This window comes from Meriones unguiculatus, chromosome 12 (genome assembly GCF_030254825.1).
Source record: "Meriones unguiculatus strain TT.TT164.6M chromosome 12, Bangor_MerUng_6.1, whole genome shotgun sequence".
NCBI classification, from domain to species: domain Eukaryota; kingdom Metazoa; phylum Chordata; class Mammalia; order Rodentia; family Muridae; genus Meriones; species Meriones unguiculatus.
This window is the reverse complement of record NC_083360.1, coordinates 80,741,475-80,761,370: the sequence shown is the minus strand read 5'-3', so window position 1 is coordinate 80,761,370 and position 19,896 is coordinate 80,741,475. Positions and strand designations below refer to the sequence as shown.

At 38.9% G+C, this 19,896-nt stretch overlaps 1 protein-coding gene across 2 annotated transcripts in view; it reads right to left on the bottom strand.

Moving 5' to 3' along the window:
- The window catches only part of Pde4b (phosphodiesterase 4B), a 511,900-nt gene that overhangs the window by 345,356 nt on the left and 146,648 nt on the right, over nt 1–19,896 (bottom strand). Inside the window, exon 1 of one of the 2 annotated variants that reach the window (XM_060365983.1) lies at nt 4,592–5,305. The exons of the other annotated variant lie outside the window; for it this stretch is intronic. Coding sequence (XP_060221966.1) covers nt 4,592–4,827 — 236 coding nt within the window. The 5' untranslated portion in view covers nt 4,828–5,305. Of the gene's footprint in view, nt 1–4,591; nt 5,306–19,896 lie in introns of those variants that run through there. 2 annotated transcript variants of the gene reach the window in all.

Below are 19,896 nucleotides of genomic sequence, written 5' to 3'. Positions count from 1 at the left end.
GAGTCCTTCCTCCTGGCTCACGTGATTCCTTCTCCACGCTAACCTTCCTCCTTCCTCCTCTCTTGCCATCTGTCAGTCTCCCCTGAGTCTCTTAAACCCAAAGCTTGGGAACCTTAGCCACACCTAACCCATTCTGCCCTGCCCAGGTATTGTCTATTTAATCAGCCAATCAGGTATAATGTCTTAGGCAGGTTTACACAACAAGGATAGGTGTATTGGGGAGTTAACCAGATCTTGGCCAGCAACCAGCATCAAAATAAAGCATCAGAACAACTTCCAGGAGACTGGCCCATGAGCATTTTCTTGGTTAATGATAGATGTGGGAGGGCCTTCCCATTGTGAGCAGTATCACCCCTCGGCAGGTGGTCCTGGGTTGTTAAAAACAAAACAAAAACAAAAACAAAACAGGCTGAGCAAGCCATGGGTAGCAAGCTAGTAGGCAGCACTTCTCAATGGCATCAACTCCTCCCTTTGGTTTCCTGCCTTGACTTCCCTGAGTAATGGAGTAGGTCCCAAAAGTTGAAAGATGAAATAAACTCGTTATTGAATAATAAGATAATTATTCAAATTCATTCCATATTTGAGATTGTGCAAACATGATGTTTTTGGGTCATGATGTTTATCACAACAATAAAAACCTTAACTAAGAAACCTTAATAAGTAAGTCTTTCAATAGAAAGGAAAAACCAAAATGGGGTGAAGAGGAATACAGTTTCCCCCATAGCATTTCACAACTAAAAGCATGTTGTCATTGCATGCAAGCATGGATAGATAAGCAGTGGTGCCCACTGATACATTTGCTTCCTAGAAGGCAGCTTTTTAGGAGGCATCCAGGATATACTGGGAATCAGCACCAGCACCCATCTTCCTCAAGGAGAGCTCATGACTGAGGAATGGTCCCAGCCAAGAAGAGAAGGTTGAAAAGTTAGACAGAGAGAGAGAGAGAGAGAGAGAGAGAGAGAGAGAGAGAGAGAGAAAAGAAGAAAAAGAAAGAAAAAAAACTCAGACAGAATGCAGAAAGTGCCAGGCAAAAAAGTATCTTGACAGTTTCACAGTCAGATACTTTACCTAGGAACACTGTGCTTCAGAAACTGTTATCTCAGATTTGAGGCCAAGGAGGAATAATACACCAACTGAAAATAATACTGTCACATTCTGTACCCAGCAAGGCTGAGCAGTCCTTAATACTTACACACACACCCACACACACACCACACTACACCACACCACACCAACCAAACTACACCACACCACAGCATATCATCTAACGATAATGTTGATATCCATTTGGGGAGTCATAATTCAAAGAGCTCAAAATTTGGGGTGTTAATCAGAGTCAATTAATGAATAATGGAACAAAAAATACTTAGAAGAAGAGAAAAAATCAGAAGCCTTTCATACGTATAACATGTAACCCTGAAAAGTATGCAAATCAAGAACTTAAATAAGATAATATGTAAACATCAGCGTAAAGAACTTAAAATATAGTAGAAGAGGGAAAATATAGGTTGAACCAGAATTGTTTTTTTTTTCTTCATAGCTATTTATATATGTTCATTTTTGTATGTTGAGTGAGTAAAATCTAAAGCAAAGAACCAGTTGAAAATCCACCCATTCACGCACATAATCACCAGACTTTTCTAAATAGCCAGTGAGAAGGAAAAAGAATATATGCTATGAAAGAATTCAATCAGTTCAGTCAGAAGAAATATTTTTTCACTATCTGTAGTATGAAATGATAAAGTGCTTATGAAACTAAGTGAGGACATTTTTCTCTTCAGTTTTAAAAGTAGGCCAGATGTCCATATGTCAAGGATGGAGCAATGTGGTTCTGCCCAAGGGTAGGAGGAAGCAGTAAGATAATTAGTCAAATTCCTTCCAGATTTGGGATTGTGTAAACATGATGATTAACAATGACAACACGCTGAACATCTACTTTTCTTCAGATATTTCAAAAATAATTCCAGAGTCAAGACTGTACTACTGTGTAGTAAATCAGTTGTGAGCTCAACTGCACACTCAGGTCTCAAGAGCCAGAGCTGCCTGTCCATTCCATCAAAGTACGAAATCTACAAATAACTAAAGAAAGACCAATGTCTAAAGGGTTAAGATGTGAACTGTACCCTCTGCATTGTTTATGTCATCGTGAAAAGTACTTTGATTTTGTTGCTGGGATCAAAACAATCCAGTCCTCTTGACGGAAGCCTACAGTCTGCTGTAAAGTAATAACATGTTTTTAGGGACTTCTGAGTGTGTGTCTTAGGGTTTCTAACTTAAATTCCTGGTCTGTACCATGCCAGTTCATTGATGGGAAAAAACTAGTTACGTTTCATCCTGACAAAGGGCCAAAACTAAGGTGGGTATGCTTGTGCCTCCTCGGGTAACTATTTCATATAGTGAGAAAATGAAACAGCACAGGGCTTTTAAGATTTGTGGAAAAGTCGCTCAACTATATTAGGTATGTCTGTTTTCCACGAAGAGCTTTTCCTCGCCTATTTCAAGACAATGGGTTTGAAAAATGTTAAGCATCTCACAGCAGATACAACAACAGAAATTAGCATCAATGCAGATTCAGTCAGGAGCTTTACTAAATCAACTTTACTAAAAATCATAAAAAGAAGAGAAGGAGAAGAGGGAGGTAAGTTGAACACAAATCATACCTGAAGATGTTTCAGGAGTCAGATGATTAATGAACAAGCCTATATTGTATTACATTATGCCAATGTTTTGGTTTTTTTTTTTTTTTTTGGCAATTGCGGAAAATTTTGTTTTAGCTCAACTAAAATATCATTTTATTAGCATAAGTAACCTCACATATCATTAAATTGTTCTTTTTGCAACTTTCTGCAAGAAAATTTGTATAATGCATGAGTAAAGCTGGCTCTTTAATCATTCTAAAACTTCATTCTTTTGAAAGGAAAAGCACCACTAGTATTTATAGCTCTATGCTTCTATCAAATCAAGAATCTATTCTAAGAAGAAGAAAAAGGTCACATTGTTATACTCAAGAACCCCCAAACTCCACGTTAATAAAAATATTACCAGGATTTTAAGATTTTCCAGTCTTTGAAAATTATCTATTTAAAATTAAAGGCTTTAATATCCCTTTAACTAGCAAGACATACACATCTATTCATTAATTGTTTTGCTACCTATGTTCCTTTAATAAAAACTATGCACATACTTCTCTTCCCGTATTTAGTTACAGGACTCGGCAGATTAGATGTGAAATCCTATGTGTTGGCGGAGGGGCAAAGAATGAGAAGAGGACTTTTTAAAGTCATGTACTTTTACATGAGCACCCTCTTTCTACAAATGCTATCACCATTGGTTGACTTTGAAAATGTAACCACGCATGTCGTACGAGCAACAGAGTACAATGAAAGAGCAGCATGTGATTCACCAAGATGACCAAACAGTTCTCCAGCCAAGCACGCCGCATCAGTCAGAAGTAAGAATATCCATATCACGTTAAACTATGTGAAGTACATGTTGGCTGAAGGCTAGCAATTCATTGAAGTCAGCACATCTTTCTATGGATTAATCAACGCATCATGCACAAAGCAAGCAGAGACATTTTTTGGTGAGGGAGGAAGCAACTCAGTGAATATTAATTTTCAGATATTCAGAAGCTTCGGTTTATTACGTTAGTTGGCACTCTAGCATGCAGGTACAAAATCACAGTGGGGATTACCTTAAAAAAAAACCACTTCCTGCTTTTATTGCCATGCTCCCTATTAAACAACACTGAGCCACAAATACCAGTTTGGCAGGCTACCTTAAATTGAAAGGACACATTCCTTCAAAGAAACCTCAAGTGGCTCATGTTTTTCAGGTTAAAGTGACTTAATGTTGAGGGGGCTTCTCCTTGTGTTTCCTCAACTGCACTGCTTTAAGAAGGCCATCCTAGTGTTTTTACAGCCCATGGAAAATATAGGCTAGAGGTGTCAGGCTTAAGTCAATTTCCACAGGGGGTTATTAAATTCTTATACATGGCATACCTAAAATGCATACAAGTTTTAAGTAAGTTAAGCAATTTAGAATCATAAGTAAAAGTGATTACCAGTGAAACTTTAAGTGGGAACTTAATTTCCCTACCCTTGAGTAGTGTAAAGATAAAAGTTAGTAAGTATAAAGCTCCCTGGCTTATGCATGACAAGACGATGCATTCAGTTAGGCTTTTTATATGTTATCTTAAGAAATAGATTTGAATTTAGATGAAAATACCTATTCTTGTACCAAAAACATACTACTAAAAATAATCTACCACAGAACAGAGATTAAACAAGAATCTTACTTTTGAAAACTCCCCCAATTCCCCATTTTCTGATATACATTTTTAGAATCCGTGATTTCACAGCATCTCTACAGCCAGAGGGTTATTTTATCTGGAAACGTCAGGTACCACGATGATACTTTACACACACTGTTCGTTTGTGCATTCTTGGCTGACCTGCTGTCTCCCTTTAACTCATACTTGTGCTATGCACTCAGAACAAAACCCAGACATTCCATATTCAACCTTTCTCAATCACTGCCGAGAACCCAAGAACCTTCCAAGCCCTGGGGATGCCTTTAGATCCCCTCTTACCATGTATGAGCCACAGTGAAGCGACGACGCTGTCGGATGCTTTTATTCACCAGCAACTTTCTGAAAAAGCACGGTGAATTCCTTGGTGAACTGCGTGGAGAAATTTTGGGAGATGTAGGTCTGTTTCCCGGTTGCTTGGGAAGCTCAAGTTCTAAGCGCATCTGTTCCTTGAAAGTCTTTATGCAAACCTCGGATTCAGAAGCGGTAAGTTCTTTGGGAGAATTTTTTGCTGTCATGTCTCGTGGGGAGCGCTAGCTTTCACCATCCAAAACAACAGTCTTGAACCTAGCAAAGACACTGCCGCAGGTTAAAAGGCTGCTGTGTCCACACACTCTTCCCAGGCTAATTTGGGAAGCTCTGCTTTCCAATCCTGGAGCCGCTTCAGATCAAGAGCAGCATACTGGGAGAATGGCAAGTCAGCCTGTCACAAGGAGCTTTATCAGGCTGCCTTCGCCTCTGAAAATGCGCCAAAGTGCTTCCTCTGTCACTAGCCTCCTTGTGGATGAGGTTTGTCTGCAAGTTACACACTGAGACTCACTGAATCCATTCAGCTGAATATATCAACTCATAAAATATTCATGAGGGCTCTTGATAAATCCTCCACATGTATAGTTATTATTATTGAAGAAAAACCTTATCAAACAAGCTGCATTAACTCAGACAGAAAGCAAAGCCTGGCCACCCAGTCACTTTTGTCTGCACAAAGGGCGGAACCGGAGTCCGTCCAGCATGTGCTGTTAAAAGTCTTCATTCAGAATTATCTTGCTCGGCAGGCTATGCACACAGCAGTAACTCCGCCTATCAAATGCTATTGGCCCGGGATCCTTTAAACAACTGTGCTATCTTCCCCTTAAAAATACCCTCTAGTGCTCAGACTTGCACTAAATTTGTGAGGCTACTGTCTTCGTCACAGTCAAAACTGGTTAAGTCAGAGCTTGCCAAAAGCCTCAATAAAACAGCTTTTCAGATTCCACTTCTGAATCAAAGAGCTGATTTGCTGAAGTTTTTTATTTTCCCTTCCCTTCATCAGAAGATCCAAAACAGCATCAGTATAAAAAAAAAAGAAAAGAAATGTCACTGAACAGGAAAACATTGGCTTTGGTTCATTCCCCCAAGGAATTTAAAACCTAATTTTTATTCCAATAAACATTTCCCTCCTTCTTCTGTTTAAGCTCATTGTTTGAGATTTGCCCACAGAAGCCGCTCTATATTGAATGCACAGCCTCTTCTGATAGACAAAGCACCCCTAATGTAAAATGCAAGCGACATCTGGGGAAAGCATGTTCCCCTAATTAGGCACTGTGGGTGTGTCTGTGTGTATGCAGAAAGGCGCACAGGGTGCGTGTGTACGTGATTCTGGGCACCAGAGAGTGAGTTTTTACACTGTTGGTCAGGAGCACAACTCAGACATGTACTCAGAGTGTGTCTTCAATGTGGTGTTTTTTTTTGGGGGGGGGTAATGGGAGCACAGCTTTTATACATTGAAGGGCACACTGAAGTATAAAGAGGATCATCGTATGCTGTTCAATCCGTATCAACAATGATGCTCACTGGAGCCAGGTTGATCTCAAGCAAATGTGACAAAGCAGTCTAAAAAAAACAAACAAATGTACGATCATGAAATTTTAGATGGTACTAAATACCCCTTGCTCAGCAAATCATTCCAAAAATAAGGAGACAGAGCCAGGGGACTGAAAGGACTCATTAGAGTCCATTGGGATGGTTGATGTCATCACTAACTACCCAAGTCCAGTTTCCCAACTCTGTGAGTACTGTTTAAGCCCTTATAAAGTGAGCTTTTGTCCAGGTAGGCCTCCGTGCACACTTTTTGGAATATGAAGGCATTTTGAGTGTCTTGAGATGACAAATTGTTGGTAATAGGAAGGAAATGTGCTTAACGCTACCTACTATTTGCCAAACTATGCAACAAATCTGAGCTTTTTTTTTTTTTTTTTTCTTTCTGAGACAGGGTTTCTCTGTGTGACAGCCCTGACTGTCCTGGACTTGCTTTGTAGACCAGGCTGACCTACTGTGATTAAAGTCATGCAACAACACATCTGGCTAAATCTGAAATTTTATTTAAATTATTTTACCCAAAATAATACAGTTAAAAACTGGGATTGGAGATATGATACTACCATGGTTCACAGAGACCTATTAGCAAAAATAAAATAGCAAGTTGAACTCATTAAAGCTATTAATCATATTTTAATTTTCAAAGCTGACAAAATAAATAAGCATTTTAGGAATTTCTTCTCAGACAAGATAATGGCAAATTTTGTAGTCCTAACATGCCTAAGTGTAAACTGAGGTACTGATAGGAAAATGCTGATCATGATACCACTTGACAGCATTCCACATCTCTGTTTTCAGTCTGCCATCAGTCTCAAAGCTGTACAAAACTGCTAACCTTACCCACTCCAGGGGGAAAGCAGGGTCACCAAAAACATTAACTGAAGTGCAATGTCCTTCATCATCCGGGAAATGTGAATCAAAACATCCCTGAGATTATACATTATACCTATCAGAATAGCTAAGATCAAAAACTCAAGTGACCAATCCATGCTGGCGAGGATGTGGAGAAAGGGGAATCCTGCTCCATTGCTGGTGGGAATGTAAACTTGTACAACCACTTTGGAAATCAATCTGGCGCTTTCTCAGACATTTAGGAATAGTGCTTCCTCAAGATCCAGCTATATAACTCCTAGGCATATATCCAAAATATGCTCAAGTATACCACAAGGACATTTGCTCAACCATGTTCATAGCTTTATTCATAACAGCCAGCATGTGTAAACAACCTACATGTCCCTCAACCGAAGAATGGATACAGAAATTGTGGCACATTTACACAATGGAATACTAGTCAGCAATTAAAAACAAGGAAATCATGAAATTTGCAGACAAATGAATGAAACTAGAAAAGATCATCCTGAGTGAGGTATACCAGAAGCAGAAAGACACACGTGGTATATACCCACTTTTTTTCCTGCCATATGTAAGTCTTAGCCGTTGGTACCTCAACAGGAGCAATGAGTAATCCTAATTCATCGGTTTACAGATGTGTATATATCCTTGTGAGTTCTTGAAAATTCCACCTATCGTTTATTTTGGTATTGGATAAATAAACTCTGGTATCAATATCCTGTCAGAGCAAGAGAGTGAAGAATAAAATTACTTAGTAACAGACAATTATTTCTTGTAAGTATTGAGGACATAACATTTTAGTTTTTTTTCTGAGCTGTAAAGAAAGACCAATTAATTACCAGCAATAAATAGTGTTTATAATACAAACATAACAGTTTAAAATGTTTTAAAAAGCCACTACCTTTTTAGTAGCATGATTTTATGTAAAATTACAGTTGTCACTGAGCAAAATTTCTCTGAGTATTGTTTTCTGCTGACCTTTGAAAAACTAAACAGTTTTAAAGACACACAACCGAACTTCCTGTATCCATCTTAGCACAACACTGAATTCAAAATAATACCGGTTATAATTTACTATGAATACAAAACTGGAGATCTGAAATAAAAGAACACATTCATAGGTGTTTTTTTTTTAAAGAGTGTAGTTAAAGCTAACAATATTAACAGTTAAATTCTTAAGTCTTTATCTATTTCATCATCTAGCTCCTTCTTGCCAAAACAATAAACTCTCTGAGTACTGCCACTAGATTCCATTCAATGAAAGACACATCAATTCCTTTTCTTCAGTCCAAGGCAAGGTAATGAGAAGGAATAATGCCAACAAAGGACTGTAGCCCCTTCTAGCCAACAGTCAGTATGCTTTTATACAACAGTATCAGTGCAAATTACAATTTCAGTGCTAAGAAATAGAGCTGGAGACTCATTCCAGTATGATTGAAAGAAGCAGAATGCACAATAGAATACAAAAATAACTTGTATTCATCTTGGGAAGGTACAATTCACGGATACATATAAAGAAACTGCCATCAAAATGGCATCACAGGAAACTTCCCATTCCACTCAAGTGCTGGTATGTTTCAACATGTGAACAGTTTCATGCCTCCCTTTCATGATAAACTGGTAACATCAAAACCATCGGCATCCATTGTCTCTGGAACTCAGTTTCATTGTGCTACACTATGAACATTTCCAAGTGAAATAGAAACAGGGGAAAGGATTTAAGAATTGTAGGGCCCTGGGGGCGTAGCTCACAGGGTGAAGACTTTGCTTTGTATGCGTTTGACCGTGAATTTGGTACCCAGCACCAAACAAGATAAAGCTATAATGTTCTAAGTTCCAAATACCTTTGTGAGGCTTATTACCTTCCATTTCTAGAATGTTCAATAGATGGTACATGACATCTGTTCACTGAATATACATTATTTTGTCCATTTTCAAATTAGAGCATCAGAACACAAAATTACATAGTTAAAGAATTGGTTCAATAGGTAAACATAGGTCTTCAAACTCTATAACACTGATGATTATACTGTACCAAATGCTACTGAAGAGATTGTTGGGAATACAACTACTAGAATAGAAGACAAAATGCTTGTTCCCAGGGTGGGTCTGTTCATATGTCAGAAATTTTATCTTCTCAAGTACTAAATGTCTTAAGTCTGAAGTGTCTGTAGTATGTTATCTTAAGATGATATCTTAAAATTTGTTTGTTATCCATAGGTGCACATTTAATTCCTCATCATTCGTAAAGTGGTGTTCAGAAAAGATCAGTTTTCACCTGTGCAACCTGCATCCCGAGGAACAAGATGGGAGGTTACATCACAGATACTGAGACAATTATATGGTTCCTAGAGGTTATTATTAAGAGACGACTGCCTGTTCAGTGCCCTCCAGTGGCTTCTCACAACCCAGAAGAAAACCCACAGCAGCTGAAGGGCTCTATACGCATCTCTGTCCTGTCCTCTGCAGCTCCTCTCTGGGCTCATCTCTGTATAGTACCCTCTGGCCTCACTCGGCAAGCTCCCCTTCCCTGACACATCTACATGGCTTACTTCCTTGCCTCTTAACATCTGTCCACATAGCACCCGCCTGAAGGCTTCCACAGTCATCCTGTTTGACACTACTGTGCCCACAATATTTTACCTTCTTCTGTTTGTTAGTATGTAATGCGGTATATAGTATTTACTTGCTAATCTCCCTAGAATTTAAATTTTGTGAAAGGAATTACTTTTTTTTTTCAATTCCTATAATCCCTGTCTGGGAAGAATGCCTACCACATGGCAAGTATTCCATAAATACTAATTGAATAAGAAAATGATTTGTCTTCTCAGTGCAGAATAAAGTGAAGGAAGTGCAGTTAAACAAAAATGGAAGAAACTATTGCTCTTAAATATGAGTTATTGTTTTACCATTTTAGTGATTTTTATTTTTTAAAAATGAAATTTTTATGAATTCGTTGAGAATTTCTTAAATTAAGGCAATGAACTTTGATCATATTTATTCTTCATTACCCAACTGTTCCCAGATCCACCCCTCACCCTGTACCAATTTTTTGTTCTCTCTTCTTTTGTTTTATAACCAATGGAGTCCAGTTTGTACTGCTTATATACCATGGCTGTGGGATCAATCTGCTGGATTGTGGGTAACCTACCAGGAGCCATATCACCAACAAACAGTATTTTCCTAATCAAGGTTTAGTGAACTTTGAAAGGATACAAGAATATACACCAAGAAAATTAACAAATGGGTAGTTATAGGGCTGGGGCTTTAACTCCATCCTAGAGGCCTTGACTAGATACACAAGGCCCTGCATTAAATCTCCAGTACCACAAACAAAAACATAAAAATAAACAATAAGGAGTAACAATGAAACAACCTCACTAAAATTTTAAGATAAGCTTAATCACTACAGACTTTTCATTTTATATTTGCACATGTTGAAAATTCCTTAAAATCTACAACAACAATGAGGTTTGCTATTTGATAATGAAGAAAATGGAAGTTGGTTAACAGGACTTTGAGATCTCAGAATTTAGAAGTAACTCACATTTAATTTATATCATAAAAGTATATTAGCATATATAAAAATGAAAGACTCTGCACCTTTTATACATGAGCATGCTGAGCCTTACAGCAAAGATTTCAAGAGACTCTACATTCATGTGGTTGCTATAGACAGGACCTGAAATAGTTCTATCACTTATCAAGTGCTCCATCTTACAGCTTTATGTTCATATTTCCCTCACATCTCTAATCCCTGGCATCTCTGATCTGTTCTCTATCATTAAGGTGTTATCTTTTTTGGCAATGTTCTACAAATGGAATCATGTTCAGCCCTTGAGACCAGCTCCCCATGGTTGGCACAGTGTCTTCAAAAGGGAGCCAAGATTTATTAATAGTCCATTCATTTTTTTACTTCCTAATAGGATTTGATTGTCTCAGTGCACCATAATTTGTTTATTCATTATCTACAAAAGATATTTGGGCTGTTTTTAGCTTGATGCAAATAGGAATGGAATTTCTACAAAGATGCATGGGCAAGTTCTGCATGAATATTCACATTTGATGCTGTGTGGTGGACACACAGCATGCATAGAATGGGAATCTTTGGTCATATGGTAAATATATATTGATATAACAAAATGTCAACCTGTTATCCAGAATGAATCTATCACTTTTGTTCCCATGAGGAATGCATGAGCATCCCAGTTGCTCATTAGCACCTGTCACTATGTAGTTTGTAAAAGTAACTTTCATTCTCCTGATGTTAATTGTCATGTTAATTGAAGCTTATTGCCTTCACCTCCTAACTTAGGCCTAGTTCTGGGAGCTTCTAGCCTCTGTACAATCTAATCTAGGCCTAGAATGTTTTCAGCCTCTGAGACTTACTGCTGAATAAGCTCACCCTTTCTAGTTGGTTCTGAACTCTGGATGACTGGTTTTACTCAGCTGTTCTGACTCCAACTCCTTCCCTAGCTGACTGATTAAATCTGGCTTCTCTCAGTTTCTTACTGAATTGCTTTTCTTGGCCTCAAACTAACTCTAACAATCTAGTCTAATCTTTTGGCTCCTTCTCATTCTCTGGCTCATTCTGTATTCATCTGTGTTTAGCTTGTTTTTTCTTCAACCTCTCTCTTTGTAGAACTCTCCCAGTAAAAACTGCCTCTGAATTCTACAAACTGAGCTGCCATGAACTCAACCCCACTGCACTCGCTCTCAACTCTCCGACTCAATTGAACTGACTGGATAGAACTGACTAGAACTCAGAGATCTGCAGGCCTCTGTCTCCCAAGTGCTGGGATTAAAGGTGTGTACCATCATGCCTGGACCTAAGCTTTTCTTTACCTGAAACTTGCTCTCGAACAGGCTGGCCTTGAACTCAGAGACCTGTTTGCCTCTTTCTCCTGGGATTAAATATGTATTTGTATTCCAGCTGTATCACACAGACCTAGAAGGTGTTTGGATGTGATCTCTTGCCAGAGCATCTATGTTCTGAATTAAAATTCTTCTACAGTATTTTATTTAGTGACTTTAGCAGATATACAGTTGCTCAAAATACTGCATTAGGTTCACCTATCTCTAATGGCTTCTCCTTATCCCTATCTCTTGTGATTATTTGTTATCTGTGTGACCTCTTAACTGTGTGACTACTCAAGACTTTTCGTCATTTTCAAATTAGCTTGAATCTTTCCTCTGCTATATGGCTTTTTCTCATGGTTCATTGCCCTCACAAACAACTACTTGACCACTCTTGGTGGATAGCCAATTGGTGTGTGTGTACATGTGTGCTCTATATGGTTCTTCCTCTGCTATATGACTCTTTTCAGAGCTGTCATTTAGCTTCTGCAAACATTCTGTCCATTTTCCTCCTTTTAAAAATTATTATTTAAATTTTTTTATATATTATATTTTTATTATATTCTTTCCTTTCTCTCAACTCCCACGTTCTCTCCACCTCCCCACCAACCTAATTTTATTTAATGTGCTTATAAAAACCAACAAAACAAAAGATTAAACCCTCCAAAAAACCCAGTAAGACAAAAAGAAATACCAAAACCAAACAAACAACAAAAGACAACCCCCCCCCAACCCAAAACAAAAAAAACAAGGTTTGTTTTGTGTTTGTCAACTACTCCTGGGCATAGGGCCTGCCTAAGTGTGATTGACATACTCAGTGTCACTCCAATGGAGAAAACTGCAAGAAAAGAGATTTGCCTCAACAAGGTAAAAGGAGAAAAATCAACTCCTGAAAGTTATTTTTGGACTGTTACATGTGCACGATAACATACACACTTGCAAGCACAAATGTTTTTGCACATACACACAATAATAATAATAAATGCAATTTTTAAATGACACCCATGTACACACACACCAATTGGCTATCCTCCAACAAAACGCAAGTAGTACATAGTTGTTTGCCAGGGCAGCCATCCATGAGAAAGTCTAAAAGATAGTCTTTGTTAGGAACAAGCAAAAAAAAAAAAAATTTCTAAGTACTGCCATTTTGTTTTCAGACTATTTAATAACAGGGAGAAACTAAATTCAAGGTCTCAGGCTCTAGGGGAGTTAGGGACTTCCCAATAGCGAAACAGCTTCTGTTGTAAGGAGACAGTTGTTTTCGCCCAGCCATTTCAAGGACAACTTCTCCATCTTGCTGGCAGGGTCAAACTAAGTTCATGTTCCCAAGCCTAGGAACTAACTGCTATCCTGATTGGTGGAAACTCCTTTGCTTAACCCTTAACTCAATCATATTATTGGACAATGCTATAGCCCACCCTACTCCCCCTTACTTTATGGTTTCATCCTTTTAAAAAATATATCTTTTTCTTTATTTATTACAATTTATTCACTTTGTATCCCAGCTGTAGCCCCTTCCCTCAGCCCCTCCCAACCCCTCCCTCGCATCCTCTTCTCCTCTCATGCCCCTCCCCCAGCCCACTAATAGGGGAGGTCTTCCTCCCCTTCCATCTGACCCTAACTTAACAGGTTTCATCAGGATTGTCTGCATTGTCTTCCTCTGTGGCCTGGAAAGGCTGCCCCTGCCTCTCAGTGGGAGGTGATCAAAGAGCCAGCCACTGAGTTCATGTCAGAAACAGCCCCTGTTCTCCTTACTAGGGAACCTACTTGGAGACTTAGCTGCAATGGGCTACATCTGTGCAGGGGTTCTAGGTTATCTCCATGAATGGTCCTTGTTTGTAGTATCAGTCTCAGAAAAGACCCCTGGACCCAGATATTTTGGTTCTGTTGCTCATCTTGTGGAGCTCCTGTCCCCTCCAAGTCTTTCTATCTCCCCCTTCTTTCATAAGATTGCCTACACTCTGCCCAAAGTTTGGCTATGAGTCCCAGTATCTGCTTTAATACCCTGCTGGGTAACCGTCTTTCAGAGGCCCTCTGTGGTAGGCTCCTGTCCTGTTCCCTGTTTTCTCTCTCTTTCAATGTCTATCCCATTTGTCTTTCTGAATGAGGATTAAGAGGCTCTAAGAACAACAATAAATAGGACCTCATGAAACTGAAAAGCTTCTGTAAAGCAAAGGACACTGTCATCAGAACAAAATGCCAGACTACAGACTGGGAAAGAATCTTCACCAACCCTTTATCTGACAGAGGGCTAATATCCAGAGTATATAAAGACCTCAAGAAGTTAAACAGCAACAAACCAAGTAATCCACTTAAAAAATAAGGTACAGAGCTAAGCAGAGAATTCTCTCTAGAGGAATATCTAATGGTAGAGAAACACTTAAAGAAACGTTCACCATCCTCAGTCATCGGGGAAATGCAAATCAAAATGACCCTGAGATTTCACCTTACTCCCATCAGAATGGCTAAGATCAAAATCTCAAGTGACCAATACATGCTGGCAAGGATGTGGAGAAAGGAAAATCCTCCTCCATTGCTGGTGGGAATGTGAACTTGTAAAACCACTTTGAAAATCAATCTAGCGCTTTCTCAGACAATTAGGAATAGCGCATCCTCAAGATCCAGCTATACCACTCCTAGGCATATATCCAAAAGATGCTCAAGTATACAACAAGGACATTTGCTCAAACATGTTTGTGGCAGCTTTATTCATGATAGCCAGAATCTGGAAACAACCCAGATGTCCCTCAATTGAGAAATGGATACAGAAATTGTGGTACATTTACACAAAAGAATACTAATCCACAATTAAAAACAAGGAAATCATGTATTTGCAGGCAATGGTGGGAAGTAGAAAAGATCAGCCTGAGTGAGGTCCCAGAATCAGAAAGACACACATGGTATGTACTCACTTATCCGTGGATATTAGACATATGATATAGGATAATCATACTAAAATCTGTACACCTAAAGAAGCTAAGCAAGAAGGTTTCATCCTTTAAAACTTCCCTTTTAGGTTGTATTTCAGCTATGGAGTCTGTTTTGCAGCTTGATTACAATAAACTATTGTCATCGGCATTGACCTGGTGTTGGAGTTATGTTGAATCTAAGTGGACCCCATAACACCTGGACCACTTTCACAAGCAAAAGCTCCCTGTCTCTGTTGCTGGGTGAGGTGTCATAAAGTTTGGAACACTAGCTCCAAAAGAAACATGACCTACCTGCCCCTCTGAATACTTGAGATTATAATTTAATTACAACATTTCTCCATTCCTTCCTTCCCTCCAAGCCCTCACACATAACCCTCCCCACCCTCCTTCAAAGTCATGGCCTCATGAAGTCTTTAATGAAAACTTAACCAACTGAAGTTTATTCTTTTATAGTTCTGGAAGTCAGATGTCCAAAGACAGGTAGTAAAGGGTTGGTTCCTCCTGTAGATGAGGAACCAACAGATTCTCCATCGACCTCTTCCTGCTGTCTTTCTTCTATGCTGCCAAATGACCTCTTGCTATAAGGACATTAGCCACATTAGCTTAACACCAACCATTGTGATTTCATTTCAATTTTATAATCCCTGTGAAGATCTTTTCTCTAAATAGGCCACCTTGCTGGTTAGGGTTTGATCTTATTTTTGTCATAGTCTAACAACTGACAACAGAATATTTACTAGCTAGTAAATACAAGCGCTAAAACTCAGGTAGTTTAAAAGGCAGAGAAAGGTGATTTTAGGCTGACAGTTTTAGAGATATTCATTGGGGACTGATTAGGCCCATTGCTTTGAACTCACAGAGACGTGTCATAGTAGGAATATGTAGTGTGAAAAAAAAATTCACCTTGTCATTAGACAGTAGAAGACAGACTGAGCAATCTGGGTTCTAAAGGCTCCTTTGAGGACACAATCCCACTGACGCGACTAAATTCTTTTCAAAGACTCACCACTTCCCAGCAGCACCCTACTAGGAACTAACTTTTACCAGATGGAATTAAGGGGATACTTAAGATCTACAATTTGACAGACTGCAACACATGAATCCGAGGAAACAGTGTTTCAAGCTATAACAATCTGTTCTTTGATCTCCCCAATTTATAGCCTTCTCGTTGGCAAACCACATTCATTCTCTGCCAACTTTTTCACATGTAACCATTCCAGCATCAGCCTAAGTCTCAAATCAAACCTCATTTAAATAATCCAAATAAGTTATGCATGGAAGAAAGCTGGAAGGAAGTTGCTCTCCATCTAAGAGTTATAAAAGCAGCTATCTGTTTCCCCGATATGATGAGACAGTTGTAAAAATGATAGTCCATTTCCAAAGTGAGATCCTGGAAGAAAAAAAAAAAGCTCATAGATTGCAAATAAGTTCAAAACTTACAGGGCAAATTCCACCAGATTTTAAGATTTGAGTATTCTCTTATTTTTTAACCCCGGATAGATTAGAGTGCAGTGCTACATACCAGAGTTCTGAGCAGTCACAGACATGACACTAAAGGGTTCTATTTTCCCAGCTTTGTGCCCTCTATTACATATGGAGAGTGGCAACATCACTAGGCAGTGGGCCACCTTCTGGATCACTCTTCCATCTATAAAAGATCACCCATTTCTGATGCCAGATGTTTCCATTTCCCTCTCCCCCTGTTTGACAGTCTCCCTTTTCTATAATCCTTTCCCCTCAGGAGAAGCTAGGAGAAAATTTCTGCTGATATGAAACTCACAAGAGCCTTGGCTGCTTTGCAGTTTGCATAGGTGAAGCCATCGCACAGAGGGTACCCTGCAGGTCAGTCTTGTATAACTGCGTCTCCATTCTTAGATTTTCCTGGCAGTAGATCAGATCCAGGGTACAGATATCCTTCAAGTCACATATCTGATTTTCTCTACAGGACACGACTTACTATTTTGCTGTTGTTGTTTTTAAATGATACAGATAGGCTGAGAAGCTTCTAAACTTTCAAGTTGTGAATATTTTTTATTTAACAATTTCCTCTTTAATTTATCCTTTTCCTTTCACATTTCACTGTAAACAGCATGGAGAAACTTGGATATACTTCCAACATCTTGTTTAGAAATCTTAGCTAAACACCAAGTTCATCATGCACAAATTTTATTTTCCATGAAGAAAATGGGGAACATAACTATGCCAAGTTCTTTGCCACTTTATAATAAGGATTGTCTTACCATATATAAATCCTCTGGTTTCCAATAACACTTTTCTCATTTCCATCTGAAATCTCATCTGAAGCATCCCTGGTCATATTTTGCCAGTCTCTTCATGGCAATCTGACCTTTGTGTGCCAAGCACTTCAAATCCAGCTAAACTGAGCATCAAGATGAAGAGAGCTTCATTATCCTACAATTCCATAGGCTAGATGCCTAACAACCAAAGGGTCAGCAAGACTGGCTCTTTCTGAAGTCCATGAGGCACTTTTCAAAATGTGAGACAGGAGAGTCAGAAGCCAAAAGAGAGGCAGCTAAAGAAACAAGTATGTAATCAAATGTTTACTATGCCCTCAGTGCCTTCATTTACATTATCATGCTCAGCTTCATAACTCTGGAGCATATAATGTGTGTCTTAGAGATCAAGAAACCAAATTATTGAAAGGATGAATGAATTACCCATGATACACCATTGGTAAAATTTAGAACCAAGCCCGAGCTCTTACAAACTCATCCTTTATATTTCACTACAAAGGAAAAGGAAAAAGAACGTGGTTATGACCTACATAAAAATCTAACTTACATATAAAAGTCACTCATTCTAATCATTTCTTAACCTGAATTGAAATCCCAATACAGGATTTTTAGAAATTAGAATCCTAAGTACATCCATAAATGTCATATTTCAGGACAACACAAAGCATCATAAATGTAACAAAAATTAGTTCCCGTGGCTGAAGCTAGGGCTCATCAGTGAAGGCACCTGCTCAGAGTGTGCAAGATCCTACCCTCAATCCCTCATCTGTAAAGCATAGTTCCACCCATGCAGTAAACTGATTATACTCATGAGTTATTTTAGAAGACCATTTTGTTTGAGTGCTTGCCTCACTCTCAAGTCAGCATGGAGGAGAGCTATGGGACTAATCTGCTTCAGCTTGTCTCCTTTGGCCGTTCAAAATTAGAACTTACTTGGCCTTTGTGTATTACTAAAGATCTACAAACTGTTTGTTTGTATTCCTTTCTCTCCTATCTTAACATTATATTTATGTTATATATATAATTTTTATTCTATTTGTAGCCTGCTTTACCTTCTTAAGACATCCCTCACATGGATGCTGAGAACTTCCATTAGACACTTCTGTATCTTGATCATGATTGCCACAAACAGTGCTCTTGGTTTGAAGTCTACACTGACTCCACAAGCTCTAGCCTGGGTTGGAAACTGTTTTCTGTGTGCTCCATTAGCTATAGCCAGTATTTTCATCTTGTCTTAGACTCAAGGGACTAAATTACTAGCATTACTACAGTACTCTAATCACTTTACATTCATTTCTCATTTCTTGAATGCAGGTGAGATTTTAGAAGAGGAATGTAAGATACCACTTCCTATCAACCACCAAAGTCGCATGCAGGGTTTCTCTGCTTCCTTCTTCCTGTTTCCACCTACCATTTCTGGGTTCAGTTTCCAGATTTCCAAACACTTGAGGTTTCTTTGTGTGGCATCCTTTAAAAGACAAGGGCACTGCCTGCTGCACAAAGCTGCCAAGGAAATGTCATCTTTATCAAATGGGAACAAACCCAGAATAAAAGGAGAAAAATAAAAAAGCACCAACCCTTCCCCCCTTTATAAAGAACGATTTATAGTCCTAATCACAGCCTCTGATTACAGTTGTAGATTCCAGCAGATTCTTTACAGCTAAGAAAATGTCTCTTAAGGCAGAGATCCAAATTTCTGAATCGTGACAGCAACAGCTGAACACTAAAGATAGACAGTCAAAACACCATTTTCTGTACATTTTCAGTTGTTAAAAAGCAGTTACAGTACATTATGTCTGAGATATATTGTTTTAACCCTGTGAAGCTCTGCTAGGAGAATATTTATGACAGAAAATACTGTTATTTTATGCCTCCATTGTATACACATAGCTTTAAAAATAGTCTTGGTGTTTCTTTCTTCATGCGATATTTCCAAGTGTGTGCGTGTGTGCATCTGTGTATTTTATGTATATGTAACCATTAACAATAGGCTCTCATTTTAAATAAATGAAGACATCATTTTAAATATATGAGACCCACCAAATGGCCCTGGCCAGCACTTACTCTAGATATTTCTAAGGCTCCCTTTCATGCCCTTAGGGAATTTGTTCAAGTCTTGCCCTCAGAGAGACTACCCCAATCCCCGTTTGTGAACCAGTGCCTTTGCCCTCCTCACTGTCTTAGCTCTATTCTTCTAACATTTCCTACCACTCCTGGAATTACCACTGCCTGACACCCACACTAGCATAAATATCCTATGAGGATGGACAACTTTTTACTGTTTTCCTTGCCGTATTGACCCCAGTCCCTGTAACAGAACTGGGAATATGGTGGGTACTCAATAAATGTCTGTTTATTAAAAAAAAAAAAAATCACAGTCCACAGTATTCACTCTGGACTCCCGGGAAGCACCATCTGCCCCATTCTCAATCACTTCAACCAAGTACTTAGACAACATCATTTTTATAGCCACTGAGAAGAGGTGCTGAAAGACAGCATCAGGAGGACCAGCCACAGGCACGGTCTTGACTTGAATTCAAGACTCCTTAGGGCCTTGAGCCGTGACCCCTGAAGTTCCATTGACTCCTGACCCTCCGTAAACAGAGATACAGCACAGTTCTCTCTTGTTTACTGGAAACACTTCTTATGAGATGACTGACAGAGCAAACATGAACTTATAACCTTCCCAGTAGAGTAGCTGCACCCACCACCCAGCAAGCTTTGCTTTCAGATGGCACAATGGTAACACTGTGTGCTGAGCAGTGATTCACTGAGAAGCCGGAGCTCAGCCAAAGGCAGGAAGGCAATCTGCACAGAATATTCCATGCTGACA